Source organism: Trichosurus vulpecula, chromosome 3 (assembly GCF_011100635.1).
Source record: "Trichosurus vulpecula isolate mTriVul1 chromosome 3, mTriVul1.pri, whole genome shotgun sequence".
NCBI classification, from domain to species: Eukaryota; Metazoa; Chordata; class Mammalia; order Diprotodontia; family Phalangeridae; genus Trichosurus; species Trichosurus vulpecula.
Genome location: NC_050575.1, coordinates 208,530,222 through 208,556,636, shown reverse-complemented (window position 1 = coordinate 208,556,636; position 26,415 = coordinate 208,530,222). Strand labels below are relative to the sequence as shown.

The 26,415-nt window shown below is 45.1% G+C and overlaps 1 protein-coding gene across 1 annotated transcript in view; it reads left to right on the top strand.

Annotated features, from left to right (window-relative positions):
* DNMT3A (DNA methyltransferase 3 alpha) overlaps positions 1-26,415 on the top strand; it is a 120,902-nt gene that overhangs the window by 23,421 nt on the left and 71,066 nt on the right. Inside the window, exon 3 of the mRNA XM_036750279.1 lies at positions 22,762-23,029. Coding sequence (XP_036606174.1) covers positions 22,762-23,029 — 268 coding nt within the window. The remainder of the gene's footprint in view (positions 1-22,761; positions 23,030-26,415) is intronic.

Sequence of the window (26,415 nt, the reverse complement as noted above, 5' to 3'; positions counted from 1 at the left end):
CCATTATTTTGTTGTTATTGTCTAGTAAATAAAAAGCAAAGGAGAAGGGAAACTGGGTAGTATCTGAAAGCTGCTATTGCAGTATGAGGAACAGCACTTTCGTATTCTCCCGGTTTCAAGTAGGAGGTAATAGGGAACCTCCCCTTCTCAAGACTGAGGGCATCTTCAAAAGTGAGATGCTACTGGTAACATAACCAGAAGATGCTACTCCCAGGTCTGTCACCTACTGCTGAGTCCCCAGGACAATTAAATATACAGTTCTTGTTTTCATCCCTCCAAACCCTAGGTAACTCTTCCCTATTCTCCATGTGCCACCGCTTCCTTGAGTCTAAGGCCCAAGAGCTGGTTCCAGGCCCTGGGAACTGATAGTTTAAGTTTGTTGGGCAAGAGTGGTGACTAAGGATTTATAGGTTCCACATCCATCCTTCCTACCTATCTCCCTGCCTTCCTCTCCTTTATTTCTTTGCTTTCTTTCCTTTTCTTTCTTCCTCTCTCCTTTCCTTTCTTTCTTTCTCTCTGTCATTCTCTCTCTCTCTCTCTCTCTCTCTCTCTCTCTCTCTCTCTCTCTCTCTCTCTCTCTGTCATTCTCTCTCTCTCTCTCTCTCTCTCTCTCTCTCTCCCCCCCCCTTCCTATATATCTCTTCAAGGAGTTTCTATCTATCTCATCAGCAGCAGCATTTAATAAATTTGATTAAATTCAGTAAAGTTTTATTGTGTGCCAGCCATTGTGGCACACAGTAGGAATATGAAGACAAAATCAAAACAGTCTCTACTTAGCTATTTCATCAGTTTCTCAACAAGCATGTATTAAAGTGCCCATTATGTGTCAGGCACTGTGCTAGATGCTAGAGAAACAATGAGCAAAATCCCAAACAGTCCCTGTTCTCCAGGAGGTTACATTCTCTCTGTCTGTGTCTGTCTTTCCATCTGTCTATCTCAGATTTATACCCTGATTATTTCCAAGAGGTTTATTTTTGCTTGGAAGGAGCATGCTGAGGTCACCAGTTGCTAAAAATAACTGAAAGGAGGAAGAAGTACGGAACTCTGGAGCTTGGGCTGAGCTGACCTGAAGCCAAAAGTTGATTAGTTCATGTAGGAGACAATGAACCCAAGGAGCTTCACTCATCCCGGGACTTCTGCTCCCAGGCAGATGCCAGGGATGCCATACATACATAGCAATGTCTTTCACTAACCCTAACCACATCCTATCATAGCTGCTCCTTCTTCCCCTTGGTCTTCTAGTAGCTTCATCTATCATAATCATAGCATTCACTTAAAATTTCCTGCCCTGCAGGGTCTTGCTATAGCCACATACCCTATTGGCCCTCACCCTGCTCACCTCTCTATGTGGTATCTACTACCAAAACAGAGAGTTAGCTGTCACAGAGCCTGGAACAAATTCTGGGCATTTGGCTGGAGAGGACTGGGCACACAGAAAGCAGTCAGGCTATAGCTGCAGTCAAGACCAGAGAGGGGCAGGCTGTCTCCCCAAAGGTGTAGCCCTTATTCAATTGGCGATCTTGGGGAAGACAGGTCTGGGAGAAGGGTACCACTGCAATGGGACCTTGGGAGTAGTGGCATCCCAGGGACCATTCCTTGGAGGAAAGCAGTAGGGAATTAATTGTCATAAGGAAGAAGGGTCCCTTCCTGGAGAGGAAAAACCTCGATGCCCACTTCCAGATGTAAACACCCTAGGACAAGGCCCCATTGGTGTTGTACAGGGTGTTCCTAAATTCTGGACACGTAGGCAAAAATGCATATTTTCAAGAAATGAAATGAATGAAATTTTCAACAACATTTTATTTAATTGGAATATTAACAAATAACATCTTCAATATGATTTCCATCATTTGTGATGCAAAGGTTGATGCACTTCGCAAGATTTACGTGAACTCGATGCAATAACTCCACATTGCCATCAATTTTAGCACATTCATTCTTTATGCATTCAATCAAGTGTATTGCATCTGTGATTTTCATTGAGTATACCTTCTCCTTTAGCATACCCCAGAAAAAGAAGTCAAGGGGGCTAAGGTCTGTTAATATTCCAAATATTTCAAAATATGCATTTTTTCTGTGTATCCAGACTTTAGGGATACCTTGTATTAGTTATTGCTACATTGTGACAGCTAGGTGGTACAGTAGATAGAGTGCTAGACCTGGAGTCAGAAAGGCCTGAATTCAAATATAGTCTTAGACACTTAGTAGCTATTTGACCCTAAGTCACTTAGGGTCAACTGTCTGCCTCAATTTCCTTATCTCTAAAATGGGGATAATAATATTAATATCACCTACCTCCCAAGGTTGTTGTGGGAATCAAATGAGATAATATTTGTAAAGCATAATACCTGGCACATAGCACTATATAAATTTACTACTACTACTACAAGTACTGACCCATTCTCCTCCTAATCTCCAGGTATACACAGACCCTACTAGGTATCTCTCAGTAGTCATACCTGAAGTTGGCACAGATTTCTGCAGTAACACATATTTATATCTCTACTAAGACCTAATATGACTATAGGGGCTACCTGATTTTAAATGTATTGTGTTCTTGAAGATTGTTTTTTAGATTACTGTAAGGCAAATTTCTTTCTATGAACACTCTGTGTCCTGATGGTGAGAATGAATAAATGAATTATCCATGAATGAATGAATGAATGCAAATCAATTTATTAATCTTTGTACTGTGCTAATCTCTGGGGATATAGAGATAAAAAAGAGACAGTCCCTGCCCTTAAGGAGCTTACATTTTAATTGGGGGAGATAATAAATATAGGGGAGTGGTGGCCAGGAAAGAGTATTTTGGTCAAGAAAGTCACAGGGATGATAAGAACCATGGAGCAATTTATTGACAAGCTCTTTTCAGAGGCAATAATCATTTTGATTACTGTTCCTACAGCAAGAGGTAGAAGGGGTGGATATATACATGTGCCAAGGCATTCCAGGAAGAGAATGTCAGGTAGTTGTGGTTAGCTAGATATAAATGAAAACCCATCAGAGTAGCCCAGCCCCAGGGTTCAGCTGGTGGTTCAGTTTTGGGGTGGCATGGCAAGAAGATGGTGATGAAGGGGAGTGATGTGCTCTGAGTGGCATTGTGGGCACTGGAACACATGTTCTCTTGCCTTCCTTGGAAATTATCTCACCTTATTGGATATTAGCAGAAATTGTTGCAAAGAGTAGATGAAAGCAATGGAGATCTAAGTGTGGGGCATAGGATCATAAACACCATCCAAGGCTGTCTTGTCCAACCACCTCATTTTCCAGATCAGGGGACAGAAGCCCAGAGAGAGGAAGTGATGTTCAAAGTCATATAGGGAGTGAGTAGCAGAATAAAGATTGATACCTAGGATCTCTGGTCTTTATAAATGGACTGGAAAAATGCAAAGCAGCAAAAGCCATGGAGCAAATGACTGCCCTATGTGGTAACAGATGCTTCTAGTTGCACACAACTGAACACGAAGGGATGTAAACATGTCCACACATTCCTCAGTACTCTACATCCATCCAAAGATACCTCCAGCTTACCCAACTCAGCCAAGATCTGGTCTTACATCAGTGGAGGACCTCCTTTCAAAGAATCAGATTGTAACTAATATATAACTCAGTAGATAAATCTTAGAGAATTGCCTGAGATTCAGAGGGTTATATGATTTTACTGAGCTAGTAAGTATCCAAGGGAGGAGTTGAACCCAGATCTTTCTGTCTCCAAATCCAATATTCTCTCTACTATTCCACACTCACATGCTGAAACTTGGATATACAAACACAGAGGACAACAACTATTTCTCTTCCTGAAGTGACTGTGAAAATTGAATAAATTAAATTTTAAAAAAGAAAATTGAATAAATTTGATAAAGAAATCTATTGCTTTAGCTGCCCTCCCCCATAATCTTACAGTCTTCAAACTCATAAGCTTAAAAATAGACTCCTTTCCCTCTTCCTTCTCCCCACATCCTGTTCCTCTCACCCCTGGCTTGTCCAGCATCTCTCTTGCTCCCTGCCTTTGTTGTTAGTGCTTTTAAGAGCTTGGGTCCAAAGACCATTCAGGTCATTATTTCTTTCTCTTCTCTCTTCCATCATTCCTTGCGATTGACTACAGCACAGTGTACGCTCATATAGCTAGCTCAGTGCAGAATTCATCCACTTCAGTGTACACAGAGGACCTTAAGTCACAAATTAGATTCAGACACGCAATTTATGTTCTCCTGACTTCAACTTGCTAGAGGCAGATAAATTCATGAATCCAACTTCCTCTCCAGATTTACTTCCCAATTTCACTTTTGCTGAGTGTGGTATGATGAATGGAACACTTTACTTTGGATTGAGAAGACCTGAGTTCAAATACCACCTCTGACACTCACTGGTTGGGTGACATAGAGCAAATCACTTAGATTCTGTGATCCTCAGTTTCACCCATATATAAAGTGTGGATAATGATCTCTATATCACCTGCTTCAGGGGATTGTTTTGAGACTCAAATAATGTCATGTATATGAAGTGCCTTACAAACCTTAAAACCCTATAAAATGCCGGGTATGTTGTTATTGTCGTGTTTATTTTTCTCACTATTGTTATGGCTATTTTCTCCTCCACTCCTTCTCTCTTTACTCCCTTGATTCATGATGACACAAAGTCCCTCTTGTTTTTCAGATCCTGGTTGACCACTTGTTTGCAGGTCAAAACTGCTCTCATGACATCTGTCTGAATTTAGTGGCTGAATCCTCTATGGATTTCCTCCTATCATTAGCTGATTCTTTCCCTTTCCTGGTCCCACATAGCCTGGTCAGCAGCCCTAAATTACTGAATGTTCTCAGAACATATTCCTCTTGATCCCCAGCATCAAATCACAGCAAAGTTATTCTCGCTCCAGCCTTCTCTGGCTTTCAAAGGTGTGAGGATAGGGGCACCTGGTTAGAACTTTTTCTTAGGACCAGTCTGGATTAGATCCTTCTGTATGGGGAATGAAAAGGAACAGGAGACACAGCTCCTCCCTTCAAGAGTTTGTTATCTATTTGAGCAACAGAACATAAATACATTAATCGATAACCTGCTTTGCTATACAAAGAGCTATGTGTGTGGTATGGGGGGCCATAAGCCCTCTAGGAGCTTAGAGGAGGGGGGATCACTGTGGGTTGGGCTGGTCTGGGGCTCCTGAAAGGCTTCACAGAAGCTGTAGGACTTTGCCCCAGAAGGATGGGTGAGATTCACAAAAGCTGAGAGGGGGATGGGAAAGCTTTCCAACAAAATCAAAGTACAGGATATGTTTGGGGACCAATGAATGAGTTAAGTGAGAAGGTTGAAGAGAATATGGGAGAAGTAAGTGATTAGGTGGGGAAGGTGGGTTAAGGCCACATCAGGGAGAGCCTTGAATGATAAACTCAGGGATTTGGACTTTATCCAGTTGGCAGTGGGGAGTCCTTGAAGGTTTCTGAGGAAGGGAGTGATGAAAGTGCTATTTTTAGCAAGACAAAAAGGGGCAGGAGATGTAGCCTGTTTGGAATGATATGCTTCATTGGAGTCAGGAGGACCTGAGTTCAAATCCCACATTTGATACTTTCTGAATTGAACTTATCATTTTCTTCCCCAAATCTCTCCCATTTCTTAACTTCCCCATTTCTTCTCAAAGCACTACCACCTTTCTAACTACCTGCATACGATATTAGTGTCATATACAACTTCGTACTCTCACCTCAAATATCCAAGCAGTTGTCAGATCTTCTTGTTCTTCCCTGTGAAACCCCTCTCACAAAAGTCCCTTCTCTCTACTCCCACAGAGATCACCCAAGCTCGGGTCTCCAGCACCTCTCCCCTGCAATGGCTTTCTAATTGGCCACCATGCCTCAAGTCTCTCTGGGCTCCAGTCCATCTTCCACACAGCTGCCAAAGTGATTTTCCTAAAGCACAGATTGGACTGTGTCACTCCTTCAAACCCTCATGGCTCCCTATTACCTCTACAATAAAATACAATACAGCCTTTACAGCCTGCCTCCAACCTACCTTTCCAGATGTATTTATTGCACATTGCTTCCCTCCATGCACACTACAATCCAGCTGGATTGGTCTTCTGATTGTTCCTCACATTCAACATTCCATTTCCCACCTCCAAACTTTTGCAGTGGCTAGTGCCCAGAATGTACTTCCTGACTCACCGTCGGCTGTAAGAATCCCTTTTTTCCTTCAAAGCTCAGCTCAAGGGTTGTCTTCTACATGAAGCATTTTCTGTTCCCCCATCTTCTAATACTTTCCCCTGAAAAAACGCCTCGTCTATTTTAGATCCATGTTTATATCTACATATGTACGTATTGTCTCGCCTCCAAGGGAACTCCAAGGATCGTAAACTCCTTGAGGACAGGGACTACATCACTTCTACCTTTGCATGTCCAAAGGCTTCCAGAGTGCCTGGCAATAGGTGCTTAATAACTACTTGTTGACTGATTTATTATTAGCTTTGTGATCTTGGTGGTGGTGGTTGTTTTGATTTCAGTCATGTCTGACTCTGCGACCCCTTTTTGAGGTTTTTTTGGCAAAGATTCTGCAGGGATTCCCTCCCCCAGCTCATTTTACAGATGAGGAAACTCAGGTGAACAAGGTAAAGTGACTTGCCCAGGGTCACAAAGCTAGTAAATATCTGAGGTCACATTTGAACTCAGGTCTTCCTGACTGCAGACCCTGGTCTCTGTACACTATGGCGCCACCTAGCTGCCCTTGCGAAGGCAAGTTATTCAATCTTTATGTGGCTCAGACAATGCTTTAAGACCTACTGAGTTATTTGCCTTGATGCTATAGGAAGTTTTCCACTGCTGATGAAATCACAGAATCTCTTAAAAGGGCTGTATGGCAGAGGGATGGAAGCGTTGACTTGGAGTCAGAGGACTTGAGTTCAAATCCTGACTTCACCACCTACTTACTAGTTCCGTGATCTATAGCAAATCTGCTTCTGAAGCTCAGTTTCCTCATCTACAAAATGTAGCGAGTATTTTCAGTGAGAGGTATCCTGACACAGTAGATAGAGAGTCAGTCTCAGAAGCAGGAAGATCCAGGTTAATCTCTGCAATACACTCATTTGTAAAATGAGAGGGTTCCTTCTGCGTGCTAAGTCTACGACCCCGTGATCTTCAGATTTCTCATATTGGACCTTGCCTGTGATTTACTACAGCCCTCTGTTTTACAATTTCTGTATACATTATAGCCTCTCCCCTCCTCCACCGGGTTTTAGGCCCAGAGAGGGCAAACAAGCACTGCCTTTTATTCGTTTTTGTATCCATCACTGCCACAGTAACTTGTACATTGGGTTAGGGCTAGCTCAGATCAAATCAAAGCTCGTCAGACACTGCCTCCTGAGAAGGCCCTTCCTGATCCTTGCAGCCTCCTTCTCACTGCCAGGACCTACCTCACTCCAAATTATCTTATATTTCTTTTTAATTGATTCTGCCCTTTTTGTTTACATTTTCTTCCCCCAATAGAATGTAAGCCCTTTGAGGTAAAGGGCTATTTCATTTTTGTATTTTTGTCTCTTGCCCCTGACAGAATACTCGACACGTAGTAGGTGCTCAGAATACTTGACACACAGTAGGAGCTCAGAATACTTGACACACAGTAGATGCTCAATTAATGCATCCCAGTAGCATTGACCCCGACTACACTGAAAATGGTTATAATAAGAAATGCTGTGCTACATCAAGCTCATGGTCCATCCAGCTCAGGAGGGGATGCCAAGCAAAAAATCCTTTCCACCCTGACCTTGGCTTGTCCTAAGGCTGATGACCTCCAGCCCAGGATGGTGCAGCATGTGGCTGGAGGTTGGCTATTGAACACCATATGGTCCCCAGGGAGGGTGCTCCTTTGCTTGGCTCCCCTGTTGGTATCCTCTCTGGGCAACCCCTCCTTTCCCACCCTCTCCCCCACCAGGGGCAGGATTTAGGCAACTGGGCTCAGAGCTAGCAGCCTTGCTCAGCTAGGGCGTCAGTGGGGTGGAGGAGTCGAGGGGTGATGGATGCTCTGAATCTCTGGCTAGCTCTGCCTCCCAGAAGCTTCTTCTCCTGGCTGCAACACGATCTGGGGAGCCAGATGCCAGAGAAGAGGGGCTGTGAGAAGGGGCTGGGGCTGGAGGAGCTGGGAGTAGGGGGAGAGTGGCTGGCCCCTTTCCAGTCTCTTCTGGGGGCCGGGCCACACTGCTTACGTGGACATGCGGCTGTTTCCTGAAACTAGAGTCAACCTGGAAAAATCTAGAGCTAGAGCTCGGGAGCTGATGGGTTTGCAGGGAGGAGAGGAGAGAAGCGAGAAGGTGGGGGTGGGAAGTGGGGGAGTAGTTTGTGCATGCACACACATACGTGTGTCTAGCTCTAAGTATACAGATGTGGGTCTGTTAGTGTGCACGCTCCTGCATGCACCTCGGTGTGTGTGTGTCTTTAATCACAGGGAAGCAGCTGGCTTGCTGCCAGGGTTCCCGGATGGCACCGAGCAGAGCCACTGCAGGGCCTCTCCATCTGCCTGATAGGCTGGGGTGGGAGCCTTAAAGGCACAGTGTCACCCCAGGGGAGAAAGCTTTGTGAGAGCAGGGAGCCCCTTCACTGGCAGGGAGAGCCAGGACTGGAGGCCTGGGCAGGAAGGCTGGGGGTAGAAATTCAGGCTGGGAGGCCTGAGAAGGGGAAGGGGAAGGGGGGCGTGGCTGATGGAGAGCCTGGGAATCTGGAGAAGGAGATGGAAGGGAGGAGCCTAGTGAGCCCCTAGAAGCCTCCTATGCGCCCCACCAGCTAGTATTCCCTGTGTCTTTTCCATGACTGTGAATTTCAAGCCCTCTTCGTGCCTGTTCATCCGGGCAGCTGGGGCCACAAACTGAGGCAGCCCCAAATATTTTTTTCCTGGCATTTTAGCCCCTGCGTCATCCACTCCCCTGTGGTGCTGGGGGAAGGGCTTTTCCGTGGCCACACCCTCTAGCCTTGGTCCTGTTCCTTGGGTTCTATCCACAGCATCCTGTGGACCCTCCCAGAGGAGGTTTTCTTGGGAACAGAACCAAAGGAGTCCCCAGGCTAGCCCAGGGGTTGTAGAAGAAGCTGGCAGCAAGGCAGGAGCGGGGAGGGAAGCAGTCTACTTGGACTCTGGGGAATGGCATTGCCTGAACCTGACCTCTCATCACTTTCCCTGTGCATCTCTTCTACCTTGGTTCCCATAGGAACTGCACATCAGCAAAGCTCATGATGACTCAGGTAGGCAACTGGGGAGCGGGGTAAGATGGGGAAATGTTAGGAGCGTGGGATGATGAGTGGGATGACCAATAGGCCTTTTGCTGTTTTCCTCCTGCCAGATAGGGGGGTTCCTTTGCGCCACAAATCCCAGGCCTCCACTGGGATTGCTAATCACTGTTCCCTTGTTTCTGAACCTGAATTGTTTCTATGCTGAGATGTAAAAACACAAACCCAGAAAGGAAGGAGGAGTTAAGACTTTTATGAGCCCTTGAAGACTTAGTTAGCAAACAGTGGCTGGAAGAAACAGCTGCTGAGTACACAGGGCAAATGGGGTTGTGGGGTAGGGGGGGTGGCAGGGACAAGAAGGGAGGACCCTTGGGTACCAGCCACATAGAATGGATGGATGCTGGGAGTGTTTCTTTTGGCAGAGGCTGGAAGGATAAGAGCCTTCTGCCATGGGTGAGGTTGCCTCCTTGCAATAGACTGTACTGTGGGAACCTCTTAGCTTTGCCACTCAGATTTCATCGCAGGGAAGGGGTTGAAAATTTCTGTTATAAGGAAGCCATGAAATCAGCCAGCTGGTCAGGCATTGTGAACACCTGAGAAGTTTAGCTAGGCTTGACTGTCTGGGTTGTGGGCCAACAAATTTGTAAAACTTAGGGTAAATGGGTGGGGTTGAGGGTGAAGCTGGTGTCTTTTGCCTAATGAACAGCACACACACACACAACAACAACAACAACAACCACAACAACCAAAAAACAGGTATTTAGTCAATAGCTGAGTCCATAAACATTTATTAAGCATCTATACTATGCTAAGCTCTGAGGATACATGGAAAAGCAACAGACAGACCTTCTTCTCCAGGAGCTCACAGTCTGCTGGGGAGGTCAACTTGCAAACAACTATGTACAAGCAAGATTGGACAGGAGAACGTGGAGGTAATGATTTTTTAAGTGCTTACTCTGTACTAGGGGTTCTAGGGATACAAATATAAAAATCAATCCCAACCAACCAATAGGTATCTACTAAGTACTTAAAATGTACCAAGGGCTATCCTAAACCAGGGTCCCAGAGACAAAAATAAATTTTTAAACAGTTCCTGCCCTCAAGGAGTTTACATTCTATCTAGGGGGAGACATATTACGTATATACATAATAGATCCAAAATCAAGACTAGATAATTTGGTGGAGGGGGTGTTCTTTTTTTTTTGAGGAAGAGAAGGCAATTGGGGTTAAGTGACTTGCCCAAGGTCACACAGCTAGTAAGTGTGTCAAGTGTCTGAGGCCAGATTTGAATTCAGGTCCTCCTGACTCCAGGGCCAGTGCTCTACTCACTGCACCACCTAGCCACCCCTTAGACTAGATAATTTGGAAAGAGTGAGAAGGCACAAATTCCCCACTGTAATAGTTAGATTTCGGCCCTTTTTTCTCTGTTTGTTTTTTAATACGATTGCCTGAAAGTAGATACCATGGGGAAGAACAATTGGTAAACAGAGATTTGGGAAAAGGCTAGAATTCTCTTTGTATTTGCCATGTCTTCTAACATGAGAATATTAAGCAAGAAAAGAGACAGGTGTGTGGAAATAGACAAACAGTTCCAGGTTTATGAGACAGTGTGGATGAAAGTTTTAGAACCAAATATGGGAACAGGTAAGAAAAAAGACAGAGTAGTTTCATGTTGTTGTTGAGTCGTTGCAGTCATGTCGGACTTTTTGTGATCCCCATTTGGGGTCTTCTTGGAGTGGTTTGCCATTTCCTTCTCCAGCTCATTTTACAGATGAGGAAACTAAGGCAAACAGTGTTAAGTGACTTGCCCAGGGTCACACAGCTAGTACATGTATGAGGCCAGAATTGAACTCATGAAGATGAGTCTTCCCAATTCTAAGCCCAATACTCTCTCCAGTGCACCACCTAGATGCCCATTCAGTTTCATACATAAGACCCTAATTTTAGAGCTGGAAGGGACCTTAGAAGCCATCTGATCCTACCTCCTTTTTTTATGGATACAGAATCTGAGACCCAGAAGGGCAAACTTACTTGCCCATGGTAGCAATAGTAGCAAATACAGAGCTAAATATGAACCCCGCTCTTCTTACCCAAGATGAAACACCTTCTCCATCATTCTGCACTGCCTTGAGCCAACCAAATGGTCAGAAAGGGAGAAAAATTTTTTGGTGATGGTGGTGATAGGGGTGTATATGAGGGAGGTTTTTCAAGCACAGCTTTGAAATCTAGACTGAATAGTTCCACAGTCAAGCAATAAGACTTTATTAAGCACCTACTATGTGCCAAGCACTGTGCTAAGTGCCAGGGATACAAAGAAAGACAAAAACCATGTTCCCTGCCTTCAAGGATCTCATATTCCAATAGAGGGATACTCTATGCAAATAACCATACCTACAAGATACATATGATACAAAAGGAAAACCTCAGAGGGAAGGCACTAGCAGTCGATATGGGTGACGGGTTGGAGATTACTAAGAAAGGCCTTTTGCAGAAGGTAAGATTTGAGTTGAGTCTTATAAAAAAGAAAGAGGAGAAGGTGAGGAGGGAGAATATTCTGGGCATTAAAGACAGTCACTGAAAAGATCAGGTAGGGAAATGGAGGCCAGTGTTTGAGGAACAGCAAGAAGGTCAGTGTTCCTGGATCATAGAGTATGTGGAAGAGAGTAAAGTCTGAGATGGGAGAGCTAGGAAGGGGCTTGGCTGGGAAGGGACAACTAGTGCAGTGGATAGAGCACTGGGCTTGGAATTAAGAAGACTCATCTTCCTAAGTTCAAATCTGGCCTCAAACGCTCACTAGCTGTGTGACCCTGGGCAAATCACTTAACCCTGTTTGCCTCAGTTTTCTCATCTGTAAAATGAGCTGGAGAAGGAAATGGCAAACCACTCTAGTTAGTATCTCTGCCAAGAAAACCCCAAACGGATCATGGAGAGTCAGATGCAACTGAACAACAACAGGTTGGGAAGGATTTTAAAAACTAAATAGGATTTTATATTTTGATCCTAGGAGCAATAGGGAGCCACTGAAGTTTATTGAGGCAGGTGGGAAAGGGGTAAGATGATGAGATCTATACTTCAGGAAGATCACTAGAGGAGGCCTGGAAGGAAAAAGGGAAGTAAGATAAAACATGTGGTGTGGGGAAAGGTAATTTCTCACTTCACTAGCATTACAGGCTTTCTGCTGGTGCTCATGATGGGGGAGAAGGAATGGACATTACACACCAGCTTTCATCTTCTTGCTTTGCTTTAATTTCTCCACACTAATGGAAATCTGGAGAAGCTGGAGTTGGTACCTGTAGCTTCTTGTGGCAACAGCTACTGTTGGTGCCATCTCCTTGGACCAGGAGTCTTAATTGCAGTTCCCCAGGGCTGGTCGTTGATTCGTGATCTAAAGATAGCTGCCAACTTACTCCTCCAGGAAAAAAAAAAATTGGCCGGGTCACTCCCCTACTCAAAAATCTTCGATGACTCCTCTGTTGCTGTAGGGTAAAGTCTCAAATATTCAGTTAAGCATTTAAAACTCTGCACGAGGAGCAGTGGATAGAGCACCAACCCTGAAGTCAGGAGGCCCTCAGTTCAAATCCAGCCTCCGATACCTACTTGCTGTGTGACCCTGGGCAAGTCACTTAACCCTGATTGCCTCAAAAAAAATTTTTTTTAAAATAAAAAATAAAATCCTGCACAATGTGACTCCCATCTACTTTTCTAGTCTTCTGTCACTCCTGGCTCTAAGAGCTTTTTCCTTTCCAATCATAGCAGTTGGTTGGCTATTGCCCAAAGAGAATATCTCACCCCTTGCCTCCTCTTTGCCTTTGCCTGAATGGTCTGCAATGTCTGGAATGCATTCCGTCTTCACCTCTACCTCTTAGGATGCCTTGTTTTCCCCAGGACACAGCTGAGGTGTCAGCTTCTCCTTAATATATTTTCCAGATTTTTAATGCTTTGCCCTTCTTGAGATTACTTTGTATTTTTGTATTTATCTTTTTTTTGCAGGGGGGGGAAAGGCAGGGCAATTGGGGGTAAGTGACTTGCCCAAGGCTAGTAAGTGTGTCAAGTGTCTGAGGTCGTATTTGAACTCATATCCTCCTGACTCCAGGGCTGGTGCTCTACTCACTTCGCCACCTAGCTACCCCTGTATATATCTCCTGGTGCACATGTTGTATTGCCCCCAGTAGAAAGTAAGCTTTTTGAGAGCAGACTGCTATGTTTTTGCCTTAATGTCTCCAGCACCTAATGGTGCTTAATAAATGTTTGTTAAATGAATTGGGAAGGTAAGGAGTGCTGTGTCTATCGACCAATTGAGGGTATTTGATGAAATGATTTTCATAAAATCCTTAGTGGGGCATGGGAAAGCCCCTGTTAGAGGAACATTTTGGTGGCTATGGACTATGGGCATTTTTATGGTCAATTGGAATTGTAAAAGTTATCTCCAAACTTATGCTCAGGCTCAGCTCAGACATGCTCAAGCATTTATTGAGCACCTACTATCTTCTGGACACTGCACTAGTCTCTGGGGATAGAGACCAAAAAATGAAACAGTTTTTGCCCTCAGAGAGCTTATATTCTATCAGTGTACAACAGTATGTGCAGGATAAATAAAGGTACAATACATGCAAAATAATACAAGGAACCTTTTGGTGAGGAAGGCCCAATCAGCTGGGGAGGGGGGCGGTGATCATGTGGAAGAGGTGGCACTAGGGCCAAACTTTGAATAAAGCTAATGATTCTAAAGAGATGAGGAAGGAAGGACTGCATTCCAGGAATGGGAAACATCAGTCTGTGCACAGGTAAAGAGAGGGGAGTTGGAACGTTATGGAGGAAGAACAGCCAGGAGGCTGATTTGTCTGGAACATAAGAGTGCATGAATGAGAGTGTGTGATCAGCCTTGAAAGATAGGCTCAAACCAGATAGTGAAGGGCTTCAGATGCCAAATGTAAAAATTTGTATTTTACACTCAGGGCAATAGGGAGTCACTAGTACTTCTTGAGCAGGAGAGTTACTAGGTTATGTCCATTTGGCATCTGTGAGGATGATGAATTAGCGAATTTGAATCATGGGAGCTGAGAGAGACCTTAAATGTCATCCAGAGTCCATCCCCTGAGGCCCAGAAAGGGGATTTCTTCATGCTGACACAGTTTCTGTAATCTCCTCTGCTCAGCTCCACTTATGTTGCTATTCCATTGTGTTAATTCTATCATTTCAACTAAATTGTCAATTCCTAAGGTTAGGAGCCATATTCTAATTCTTTTGTAACCCTCCTCCCGCTGATCTTCCCCCCACATCTTCCCACAGGCCATCACAGTGCTGGGTAAGTGCTTAATAAGGACTTCTCTGTTGGTTGACTCAGCTGTAGCCCTGCCTCAGCGGGAGGCTGGAAGCAGTGTGGGGGGCAGTGCCCTGCATCTGGCTCACAGTGGTTATGAAGTCAGTGTTGATTGAGAAGATAAAGGGTAACCTTAGGAGCTTGTCTTCATCTTCACCTAGGAAGGGAAGTTTGATTTGGTTTGCACTTGCCCAGCACTAGAGAATAGACAAGGCAAGACAAGAAGCATTTATTAAGCACCTACTACGTGCCAAGCACCGTGCTAAGTGCCCAAGATACAAAAAGAAAGACAGTCCCTGCCCTTAATGAGCTTACATGCTAATAGGAGAAGACAACATGCAAGGGAGCTGAAAAGAGGATGGGGAAGGTACTCACTAGAGGACACGGTAGGCAAGTCCTGAGAGTCAGAAGTTGGACAGTGGGAAAGGAATGAAGCATGGCTGGTCTAGGCCAAACCCAAAATGGAGTCTCTGGAAGGAACTCAACAGTGGGAATAGGGGGCTAGAAAGAACAGAGGGATCTTCCCAGGCAAGGAGGCCGCAGGTGTGAGGGAAAGTTCCAGGTTGAGTGAGTAATTGAGGAATGGTATCCAAGTCCTGAGAGTCCAAAGCAGAACCAGGAAGGAAATAAAGTAAAGATAGCAAGGAAAATGTTGGAGCAAGGAGTAATAGGAGAATGGGACATAGATGGGTAAGGCTAGTGGTCCTGAGGAGGGATGAGCTTGTACGAGGGTGATGAAGGCAGTGTGATGCTAAAAAAAGGACTGGGCTGAAACTGTCTGGAAACAGGGAGGGAGGATGAGGATCCTAGGGATCTGGTGGGAGGGGAGAGCGCTGTCAGAAAGCCATATCTCCTAGGGCTCTATGCCCATGGAGCTGGCAATCAACAGGAAGTGAGTCCTTGAGGTGAGGAAAGCCACTGTGATGCACTGGGCAGGAAGTGACAAGAGAGCTATAAAAAGTAAGCTTTGTGTGTGTGGGAGCAGCTTCGTGGGGCCCAGAAACCCAGCAGCTGCTTTGGCAGCTTGATGTGCTAGGGAGTGGCCAGAGGGAGCCGGAGGACCATATCATGGTAAGAGAATGGATGGTCTGACCCCACTATGATGCTTCCCAGTAGTGGGAGGATGGACCAGGTACACCCAGGTATGGCATTCACTGCTGCCAAGGAAGTTGGCAAGGGGAACACCTGGAAAGATGTTTTCCTGTATCAGTGGCATCCATGTATGAGCCTGCCTGTACTTGTCTGCCACAAGAGATGCCTGGAACAGCTGGTCCCATTTGAGTCTGGCATATTTCAAGTTTCAGGCTGTCTTGTCATTCTGACCCACATGACCATAGAGAGGCCTCCTGAGGTCAGAGGACAGACATGACCCAAGGGGATTTCCCTTGGTGAGGCAAGGTGGAAAAACCTAGAACTAATGCTTAGGAAACTATAGACTTTGCTTTCTCATCTAGAAATAGGTCTTGCACAACCTACCAGCTCTGTTAGCATCTTCCACTCCCTGTCCTACCCCTCAGCTTTGACTTTTTTCCACCTCCCCCCTCAACCCTCCCCATTTACATCTCACTCCTGTACTCTGAGCCCTGTCAGGGACTTCTTCCACCCACCATAGCCTTTCCATTCCTTTTCTATGAATGTCTCCCATTTCTACCCCATTCATTAAGGTTTGTTGGATGTCTGTTTGGAGGAGCTGCTACAGTAGACCAACAGTAACTGAAGCTGCTGTGACCCATAGGGCACAATCCTTTTTTCATTCTTGAATTTCTAAGTCCCAATTTCCTCTTTCAGGTCCCTCCTCCTTGTCCTCAGTTATTGGGCCATAACTTTAGATCTGGAAGGAACCTCAGAGGACATCTAGTCTAGCCCTCTCATTTTGCAGATAAGCAAACTGAGGCACAGAGAGGGTAGGTCACACAGATAGTGTTAGAGGCAGGATGCTCTGATTTCAGAGCTTTGGTACATCACTATACCATACTTATTCTTTAAAAAACAAAACAAAAACTGACTCTCCCTGCCTTTCCTAAGCTGTTAGTGCAGGGACCAGTCATGGGCTGATCTCACTCTGATTAGTGTGGAAGCCTTGTCCATTTCTGACCAGGGCATTTTGCCCCTCCTTAGGCAACCTGATGGCCTTCTGCTTCCTTTGGAACTCTTTTCAGACACCTCATCAGCTTGGCCTCAGTGTGGCTCAGAACCCTCAAGCTCAAGAGATCCACCAGCTTCAGCCTCCCTGGTAACAGGGACTCCAGGCTTGCATGCCAAACCCAGATCTGCCTTGTCAATCCTATCCACACTGAGTGTTCTGTGTGGGTTTTGTTTTTTAGCTGTTGTCTACAGACCCCAGGTCACTCCACTTTCTTCCTCAATGAGTTCAAAATCTGGCTCACATTTGTTTTTCTCTCCATCCTAATTTCTGCCCTCATACTAGGGGACCTTCAATATACATATTGGTTCTCCCCCAAACTTCCTAACCACTTACTTCCTATGACCTACTCACCTCCCATGAACTACACCCCCACCCTACCTCAGCCAAATACAAAGATACTCATACCCTTGATCTTGTCATCACCCATAAAACTACCACCTCTATGTTCAAGAATTTTGAAGTCCCCTTATCTGACCATAATCTATTGGCTTTTTAGCTCTCCCTCTACCTTACCTTACAAAACCCTACTCTTTGTCCACACCATGACCTCCAATCCTTTGACCCCTAAGTTCTCTCCCAGACCATATCTCCCTGTGCTAACCAGTCTTTCCTCTTCTCCCCATCTTGACCCCTTGGTGAATCCATTCAACTCTATACTGTCCTCCCTTCTTGAATCCCTAGCCCCCTTATATTGTCGATTATGTCCAAACAAGCCTCAGCTTTGGATCTCTCTTGCCATTCATTGCCTTCACTCCTGGACACATGCTACTGAAATGAGATGGAAAAAAACATATGCTGACAGGTCCACTACAAATTTGTGTTATGCAGCCTCAATTGGGCCCCAACTGCCCTAACTGGGCAATCTTACCACACCTCCCTTCTCAACTTACTATCCCGCTCCCCACAGCAGCTCTCCCAAATGTTTCCATCCCTTATCAAACCTCCCATGGCTCTCCTTCCCCTTACTCTCAGCTGAGAACCTTGCTTCATATTTTACAGGAAAAAAATTGAGGCTATTCACCACAAACCTCCTCTTCTCCCCTCTTCTTCATCTCCTATCACTCAGGCACCTTCTACCGATTTCTACACTTTCACCCTTGTTTCACATGATGAAGTGGCCTTAGTCCTGCCCAAGGATGATCCCTCCACTTGCTCAAGCGATCCCATCCCATCTCCTACAACAGATTGCCCCCTCTGTCATCTTATTTTCAATCTCTTCCTGTCCACTAGCTCATTTCCTGCTGCCTACTAACGTGCCCATGTCTCCTCATCTTGAAAAAATCCTCTCTTGATCCTTCCATTCCTGCTATCATCTGATATCTCACCTGCCCTTTGTGGCTAAACTCAAAAAAGCTGTCTACAATTAGTACCTCCACTTTCTCTCTTCTCACCCTCTTCTTAACCCCTTGTAATCCAGCTTTCAATCTTATCATTCCACTGAAACTTCTCTCCTGTTACTAACAATCTCTTAATTGCCAAATCCAATGGCCTTTTCTCAATCCTTGTTCTCCTTGATGCTCTGCAACCTTTGACATGCAGATCACTCTCTCTTCATTGACACTCTCTTCTCTCTAGGTTTTTGGGACACCACTCTCTCCTGGTTCTCCTCCTACCTATCTGACAGTTCCTTCTCTGCCTCCTTTGCTCGATCCTCCTCCAGATCACATCCTCTAACTGTAGGTGGCCCTCAGAGCTCTCTTCTGGGCCCTCTTCTCCTGCTATGCTATTTTACTTGGGGATCATCTCATCAGTTCCCATGGATTTAATTAGCATCTCTATTCTGATCATTCTCAAATCTACCTTTCCTGCCCCAGTCTCTCTGCTGACCTTCAATCTCAAATTTCCAACTGCCTGAACGTCTAGTAAGAATCTTAAACTCAACATGTCCAAAAGGGAAATCATTATCTTTCCCTCTAAACTGTGCTGCCCTCCTCCCTTTCCTGTTACTCCAGAGGGCAAGAATATCCCCACAGTCCCTCAGGCTCATGACCAAGGAATCACACTGGATTCCTCTCTCTCTTTCTCTGTCTCTCTGTCTCTCTGTCTCTGTCTCTCTCTCTGTCTCTGTCTCTCTCTCTCTCTCTCTCTCTCTCTCTCTCTCTCTCTCTCTCTCTCTCTCACACACACACACACACACACACACACACACACACACATCCAAGCTGTTGCCAGAGTCTGCCAATTTCACCTTTGCAGCATCTCTCAAATATGCCCCCTCCCTCACCAAACCCTCTTAATTCCAGTGCCTTCCCTCTGTTAATTATCTCCTATTTATCCTGTATGTAGCTTGATTTGTATATATGTGTTTGTATGTTGTCTTGCCCATAAGATTATAAGCTCCTTGAGGGTAAGGGCTATCTTTTGCCCCTTTTTGTATCCCCAGAGCTTAGCACAGTGCCTGGCACATATTAGGAACTTAATAAATGTTTATTGATCGATTGGTCTTCAAGTTCGACCTAATACCCTTGGGATGTTGAATCAATGACTGATTCTTTATTCCCGTCTTTTACTTTACCTGTCAGGCTTCTATAGCTCCAGATTAGACAGCAGTAATCAATCTGAAAATCTTAGCACTGGAACAGACCTTAGAGATAATAAGTTGGGAGAAGACTGTTTTCTTCTTATGGGAACTAAGGTAGTCTAGTAGAAAAAACCCTAGATTTGGAGTCAGGACCCAGGTTCAAATCCTAGTAATTTATGTAAACTGGGGAATGTCTGGTCTTTTCTCCAGGCCTCAGTTTTGCTATCTGTAAAATGAGGGATTCAAGGTCTCTAAGTGAGTTAAGTGTCTTCTCACTTTTAACTCTGTGGTAGTTGAAATGATCTATTATTACCTATATGTGTAAAGTCTTTTTCTATTCTAACTCTAAAATTCTAGAAAAGTCTGACTTTGGGGATAAAGGTAATAGGAGAGCCCTAGACTATTGTAATTGTTCCCCAAGTCTCCCTCCCTCCAATCCATCTTATACAGCATTGCCAAATTAGTCTTCTTAAAACAAAGCTGCCTTCCCTGCCCCAAAAACTTCAGTGGCTCCCCATTGCTAACTGAATAAAAGTTCTGACTTCTTAGTCTAGCATGCAAGGTTCTCAACCATCTATCTCTAACTTCATTTCATTATATTTCTCTTCTTTCCAACCTAGTTGAATAACTCACCATGCCACCAACAAGTTCACAGGGTGGGGGATTCAAGGGCCACTTCCTAACTGGCAACTATAATAGAAAATAGAGAAACACAAGCAGATCCAGCCATATCAGTACCACCCCCATGCCCATATATCTGAACTGGAGCTCTAAGGAGTAAGGGGAGAAGGGTCCTTCTCAACCTGCCAATATCCCCTCCTCTTTCTGACTGAGGATAAAAATTCAGTGGAGTCATTTTCAATTGTCAGGTTAATTGTAGAGAGGCTGTCTGTTCAAAGCACTAGGTGCCCTCTGACTTACCTGTTAGGTACTCCACACTACATCATCATCTATGCCTCTAGAGTGCCATCCTACCCCCTTTTATTTCACCATACCATACCTTTTCTCTAAGTGATCTCATTATCTCTGGGCAGATATTCCCAAATATACACATTTGACCCTCATTTCTCTGGATCTCCAGTCCCACATGTCAGCTGTCTGCTGGACATTTTCACCTGAATGCCCCATAGGCATATCAAACTCAGTATCTCCAAAACAGAACTCATTATCTTTCCCCTTAAACCCAAGCTTCTTTCTAACTTCCTTATTTCTGTTGAGAATACCACCATTCCTCGTCACCCAAGTTTACAACCTCTCTGTCACTCTTGACTTTTCACTCATCTTTATCATCTCGAATCCAATCATTTGTCAAGTCTTGTCAATTTTACCTACATAACATCTCTTGAATCTACTTCCATCTCTCCATTCACATGATCACCACCCAAGTTTGGGCCCATCTCACATCTTACCTGGATTATTATAATAATAGTCTTCTCTTTGCTCTCCCTGCTTCCAGTGCTGCCCTCATCTTCCTCACAGCTGCCTGTGATATTACTGAAGCACAAATCTGACCCTGGCACTAGCCTACTCCATAAACACCCCATTAGCTCTGGGATAAAACACAAGCTCTTTTTTTAGCCTCTTTTTGGGGGGACAGTACTTAAAGCCCTTTGCAATCTGGCTCCTCCCTCTCTTTCATTTTAGTTCAGCAAAAGGTTGTTACTAATCCGATTTCCCATTAACACCCCTCTCCCCATGAAATCTATGTTCTAGGCAAATTGTCCTATTTGCTCTCTCTCTCTACATGCATTATTCTATCTCCCACCTTCCTGCCTTTGCTCTGTTTGTTGTGCATGCCTGGAATACCTTCTCTGCTCATCTTCATGCAATGCTGCACCACCTCATCTCTGGCTTTGAAAATCCTTAGCTCCCTCTAAGGCCCTAACCCAGGACTGCTTTTTACATGAGACCTTTCTGCATCCATATCCCCTCAGCTGAGTATTTGGTGTTCTCCCCAAAGCACTTTTTATACAGTTTGTATTTAATTGTCTGTGTATGAGTTGTTTTCCCCCCTCCCTTTATTAGAACATAAGCTCCTTGAGGGCAGGGACAAGTTTCTATTTTTGTCTTTGTATCCAATTGGTTCACTGACTTATTGATCCCTGAAGGAATGAGATTATGATATTTGCAAATTGTAATAAGAGGGTAGATACAGGAAAGCAGTTAGAAGATGCCAGGTCAAAAAGGGCCATCCTAGGACTCATATGATCAAAGGGCAGCTGACTTGGAGTCAAGAAGGCTTGAGTTTGAATCTTGCCTCACACACTTACTAGCTGTGTGACCGTGGGTAGTTTCAAGTAGTTTCATTTCTCTGGGAATCAGTTTTCTCAAGTGTAAAATGAGGGTAATAGCAACCACCTCTCTGGGTTGTTATGAGGATCAAAGCAATTAAGGAATATAAAGGGCTTTGCAAACCTTAAAGCTCTGTATAAATGCTAGCTGCTGTTGTTGTTAAGAGGCTGAAAGAGGCCATCTACTCCAACCTTCCGATTTCCCAGGTGAAAAAAAACTGAGGCCCAGAGAGATTAAACAACTTACCCAAGGTTGCACAGGCAGTAAGCAGTACAGTCAGGTGCCCTGACTCCAAATCCACAGCGTTTCCCACTGGATCATGCTGATAGGGAAGGAGGTCTGTGGGGGGTGGGGAGGTGGACAGAGAGGACAAGGCAGGGTCCAGGCACAGGATCTGTACATTGGAAAGCACTGGAGTCTGTGAGAAGCAAACTACTCTCTTAATGGACATTCAGATCATGGCTCGTGGACTGTGACTACAGGTTGGCAAACCTGATGCTGTCTGTCTAATGCTTTCTCACGTTTCTTTCTTTCATCTGCCTCGATGCTGAGGATAAATATTACCTAGTAAATAATTTGACCCACCTTTTAGATCCTGGAGGACCTAAAGTAATCCAGGTCCCAATGGTCTGAGCAGCAGTAGGTGTGTCAAGGAGCAGTCACCCTACTTGTAACCCCTAGATGGTTTCTTAGGGATAAGAACAGCTTTAAGGCAACAGGTGATAAGAGAGAGATTTCCACCCCCACCCCTATCCACTCCAGAGTCAATCTAGTTATCACACTTATTTTAAAGGACCGTGGGCTGGGGCTGGGGCTGGGGCTAGGCTGGGTGGAGTTGAGTTCATTGATTTGGGGATCAGAGAGGCCCTTCGGTAAGCCCCTTTATGGGACAACTTAGCTTTATGGCCCTGACCTTCCTACTCTCCCAGGCAGTTAATCATTGCCTAGAATTGGGGTTTGGCCTTGAAAAGGTGAAGAGAAGGGAATGTGTAAGGGGAGGGTCCCAAGCACTAAAATTAGAAGGGAGAACACCAGAAGCAAACTGAGGACATTCGAATCCAATCGAGACTGGACTAGGAGAGCAGAGTGATTGTTCCAGTAGTCTGAGAAGCATTGGATTTAAGATTAGGATTAGGGCCTTAGATCGAGAGGCACTGAAGTCCTTTGGTGGGTATGCTTTCGGTGGGTATCAAAGTTATAAATCAGGAACCATGAATCCAGGTCAGTAAAGTTTCTGCTCTTTTGTCTAATACCTTGCCATGTTTTTTCTCTCTCATCTCTTAAGGTGGAAAACAGTGACACCCCTAAGGACGTTGCCGCGACTTCCAAGTCCCCCTCTATGGCTCAGGACACCAGTCCTGCAGAGCTGCTGCCCAATGGAGATGTGGAGAAACTCAGTGAGCCCCAGCCAGAGGAAGGGACCCCTGCTGGGCGAAAGGGCGGGACACGGGCAGAGGGAGATACAGAGGCAGAAAGCACCCCAGAGGCTGCCCGTACCCTGGAGAATGGCTGCTGTACCCCCAAGGATGGGCAAGAAGCCCCTGTTGTGGGTGGTGAGTCCTCAGCTGTCAAGTCTCAACTTGAGTATTATATACCTCTAGTCTCTAAATTTTCTCAGGAATATTCTTTTTATTTATTTATTTATTTTTAGTTTTCTGCATTCATTTCCACAAGATTTTGAGTTGCAAATTTTCTCCCCATCTCTACCCTCCCCCCCACCCCAAGATTCTGATTGCCCCTTTCCCCAGTCCACCCTCCCTTCTATCACCACCACCCCCCCTTATTCCCTTCCACCTTACTTTCTTGTATGGCCAGATAGATTTCTATACCCCATTGGGTATCAGGAATATTCTTAAGGGACTGGGGCTATGGCTTTCAATGATGCCCTAGGGGAGGAATTAGCAATGAATCCAGAATTGGGAACAAGAAGGAGCTTGCAGGCTGGGGCTTGAAAAAGCTGCTAAGGGTCTTGAGGCTGCAGGATCCCCGCCCCTAGACTATGGTCTGTCCTTCTTTTCTGCCTTCTAGGAGAGGTGGAAGCAGCAGAAGTTTGGGTACGGGGATCTGGAGGGGCCCTGTGTTTGGGGGTAGTAGATTCTGAAGATGCTCTCTCAGTCCAACTGCTCAGCTTTCCTACCCCTAGGCCTTGGATGAAGCTGTCAAAGTTAAGGGCAGTTGTATTCTTTCCCAGCAAAGATGCTTTGAGCCTGCTGTACTTGGGGTGTGAGTTTACCTGGTTGGAAAGTGGGAAATTAAGTCATGGAAGGGTTAGGAGGCGAAGAATTGTATCTGGAGGTCCTGTATCTGGTCTGGAGCCCAGAGGATCGAATGCTGTTCCCCCCTGGTAGCTTCTGTTTATGTAGTTCTAGACTACAACCCCAATTTCCCTTTCAGGTTCAACCAACTCACTTCTGGGCAGAGTTGTCGAATCATTAGTAATTCGAGTGTTGTTTTGCCTACGTGTGTTTCAATTTCCAGAGGCCCTCATTGAAAGTATATAAGATGAAATAAGTAAATTAATTCGTATAATCCATTATAATTGTATCCAAACCCAATGTTTAGAGAAAACACCATGACCCTGTGTCTTCAAAAATGAACCAAGTGAATCATATTCCGATTTAGGAAGAAAAAGAGAGGGGAGAGGCAGGTCCTTCAAAGTGCCTCCTAGGTCCTTTGGCCTTACCCTTGCCTCCGGCTTGTGGCTTCCCTTTAAATAGAACTATCCTCTTTTAGTGGGTTAGGAGTGAGCTCTTAGTTCCCTTTGGAGGATGGAATCCCGGCAGGCAAGGCGCCATTCTCTAGATTATGGATTTAACTAGGGGGGACTGACAGGGAGTTCTCCTGGATCCATCACCTTTTTCGTAGGATAAAGAAGTAAGGGAACGGTGTAAGTGGAAGAGAGCCTGGAAGAAGGGGTGTTGGGAGCTGACCTTGGAGTGGCTGCTGAGCTCTTGAGCAAGGGGAGGGGGAGCCTGGCATCACTATCTAGGCCATTGGTATGATGTCTATGGAAAGAATACTAGATTTGGAGTCAGAAGACCTGGGTTCAAATCTTCCTTCTGCTACTTGCTGCTGACCTCTGTTACTCTGTGTGCTCTTGAGCAAGTACTTAGACAAGGTACTGTAAGCATAGAATAGTGGAAAGAGTACTAATTCTGGACCCAGAGGACCCTGGGTTCAAATCCCAGCTCTGATGCTTAGCCTGCTACTTGTGTGACCATGGGAAAATCACTTAATCTCTGTGAGTCTTGGTTTCCTTAGCTGTAAAATGATAGATTTTGATTAAATGGTCTCTCAAGCCCTTCCCCCTCTTTGGGTCTCAGTTCTCCCTCACCTGTGGGGGAGTTGGATTTGGTCTGTAACAGGCCATCCTATTCCCATCCTATGATCCCTTCTTACTTCTTCACCATTTAATTTGGACAGTCCCAGGTGTATTCACTGAAGTCTTCCTTTTGTGGGGCACCGTTTTGCTAGGACTAGGATATAGGCTCAGAGCCAGGAAAGCTATTCTGTGATCGTGTTGACCTTGGCCATTTTTCTCTTCGTTGTGTGTGTTTTGAAGAGTCTGGTTTCTGTCTCTGGTCTTGCCTGTGTCCCTGTTCCCAAGGGCTCCCAGAGTCTTTGGCCTCCTTTTTGTCTTGGTGCTGAGTACATTAGGAAGAGGTGTCCAGGCCTTCCACTACCTAAAAGCAAAGATCCTAGAGCTGCCACTGTCAGATTGAGGAGAAAGATTTGGGGAAGGGAAGAGAAGGGAATAAACATTTATTTCTATAGCACTTACTTTTTGTCAGGCACTCTGCTAAATGTTTATTACAAATATTATCTCATTCAACCCTACCATGTGTTATCCCCATTTTGCAGATGATGAAACTGAGGCACAGAGAGCTTAAGTGATTTTCTCGGGGTCACATAACTAGTAAATGTCTGAGAGTTAGATTTGAACTCCGGTCTTCCTGACTGCAGGTCCAGCAGTCTATCCGTATCACCACCAGCTGCCTCCAAGTCTGGGCTGTTCTCTGTTCTTAATTTGCTGCGGGATGACTAAAGATCCTAGTCCGCTTGCTTAGATGTTTGGAAAGTGGGAATCGCCGAGCCACTGCAGAGATGGTTAGGCTTTGTGTAGGGTTGTTATTGACACATCAGTGGTTATGTGGGTGGGTTGTGGAGTTGTTGAGGTATTGAAATAATCCCACTTTGCCAGCATTCTGTATTCATAGAATAAAAGAATGTTTTCAGAAAGCTGGAGATCCTTAGAGATCATCTTGTCCATTCCTCTCAATTGACAGATGAAGAGACTTCACTTTGTAGTGGTCAGATGACTTGCCCAAAAATATTAGGATGTGGGCCTCAATCTCTGTGCTCAGAGTACTTAGCCCCAACCCCACAAGCTCTCTCCTTCTGTGAGGCTCTTAGACGAGGCTTTTCTAATGGGCCTGAGAAGCTTTTGCTGCTGATCTATCCATCAGTCAACTGATTGCTTGGAGGGGATCGAGGGTACCCTCTCCCAGTGCATCCAAACATTGCCTATCATCCGTGTAGGGACCTTAGGCCTAGAAAGAATCAGTGTAAGAACGAGGAAATGGGCTCGAGGCGATCAGGGATCTCTGAAAGACGGATACTCCACTGGGAGGCGCCAGAGCCATTATTTGGGCAGGTGTGAACTTCCTAGCTGACCCCTTAATTCCTAGCTAGTAAAATAGTTGAGGTCTGGACTGAGTGCTATCACTAGGGTGAATATTACTCCTTCTTCGAAGCTGACCTAGTACCATCTCAGTCTTGGTGATCTAGTTACATCTTAAATAGGGCCAAGGTGGTTGTTCTTCAGGCCCTCCATATAACAGGCTCAATTTCCCAGACTGATCTCAGAACCAAACTCCTCTTCCTGGTACTCCCAGGACTTGAACTGATATTGGGTTCAGATGAGTCAACCTCCTAGAAA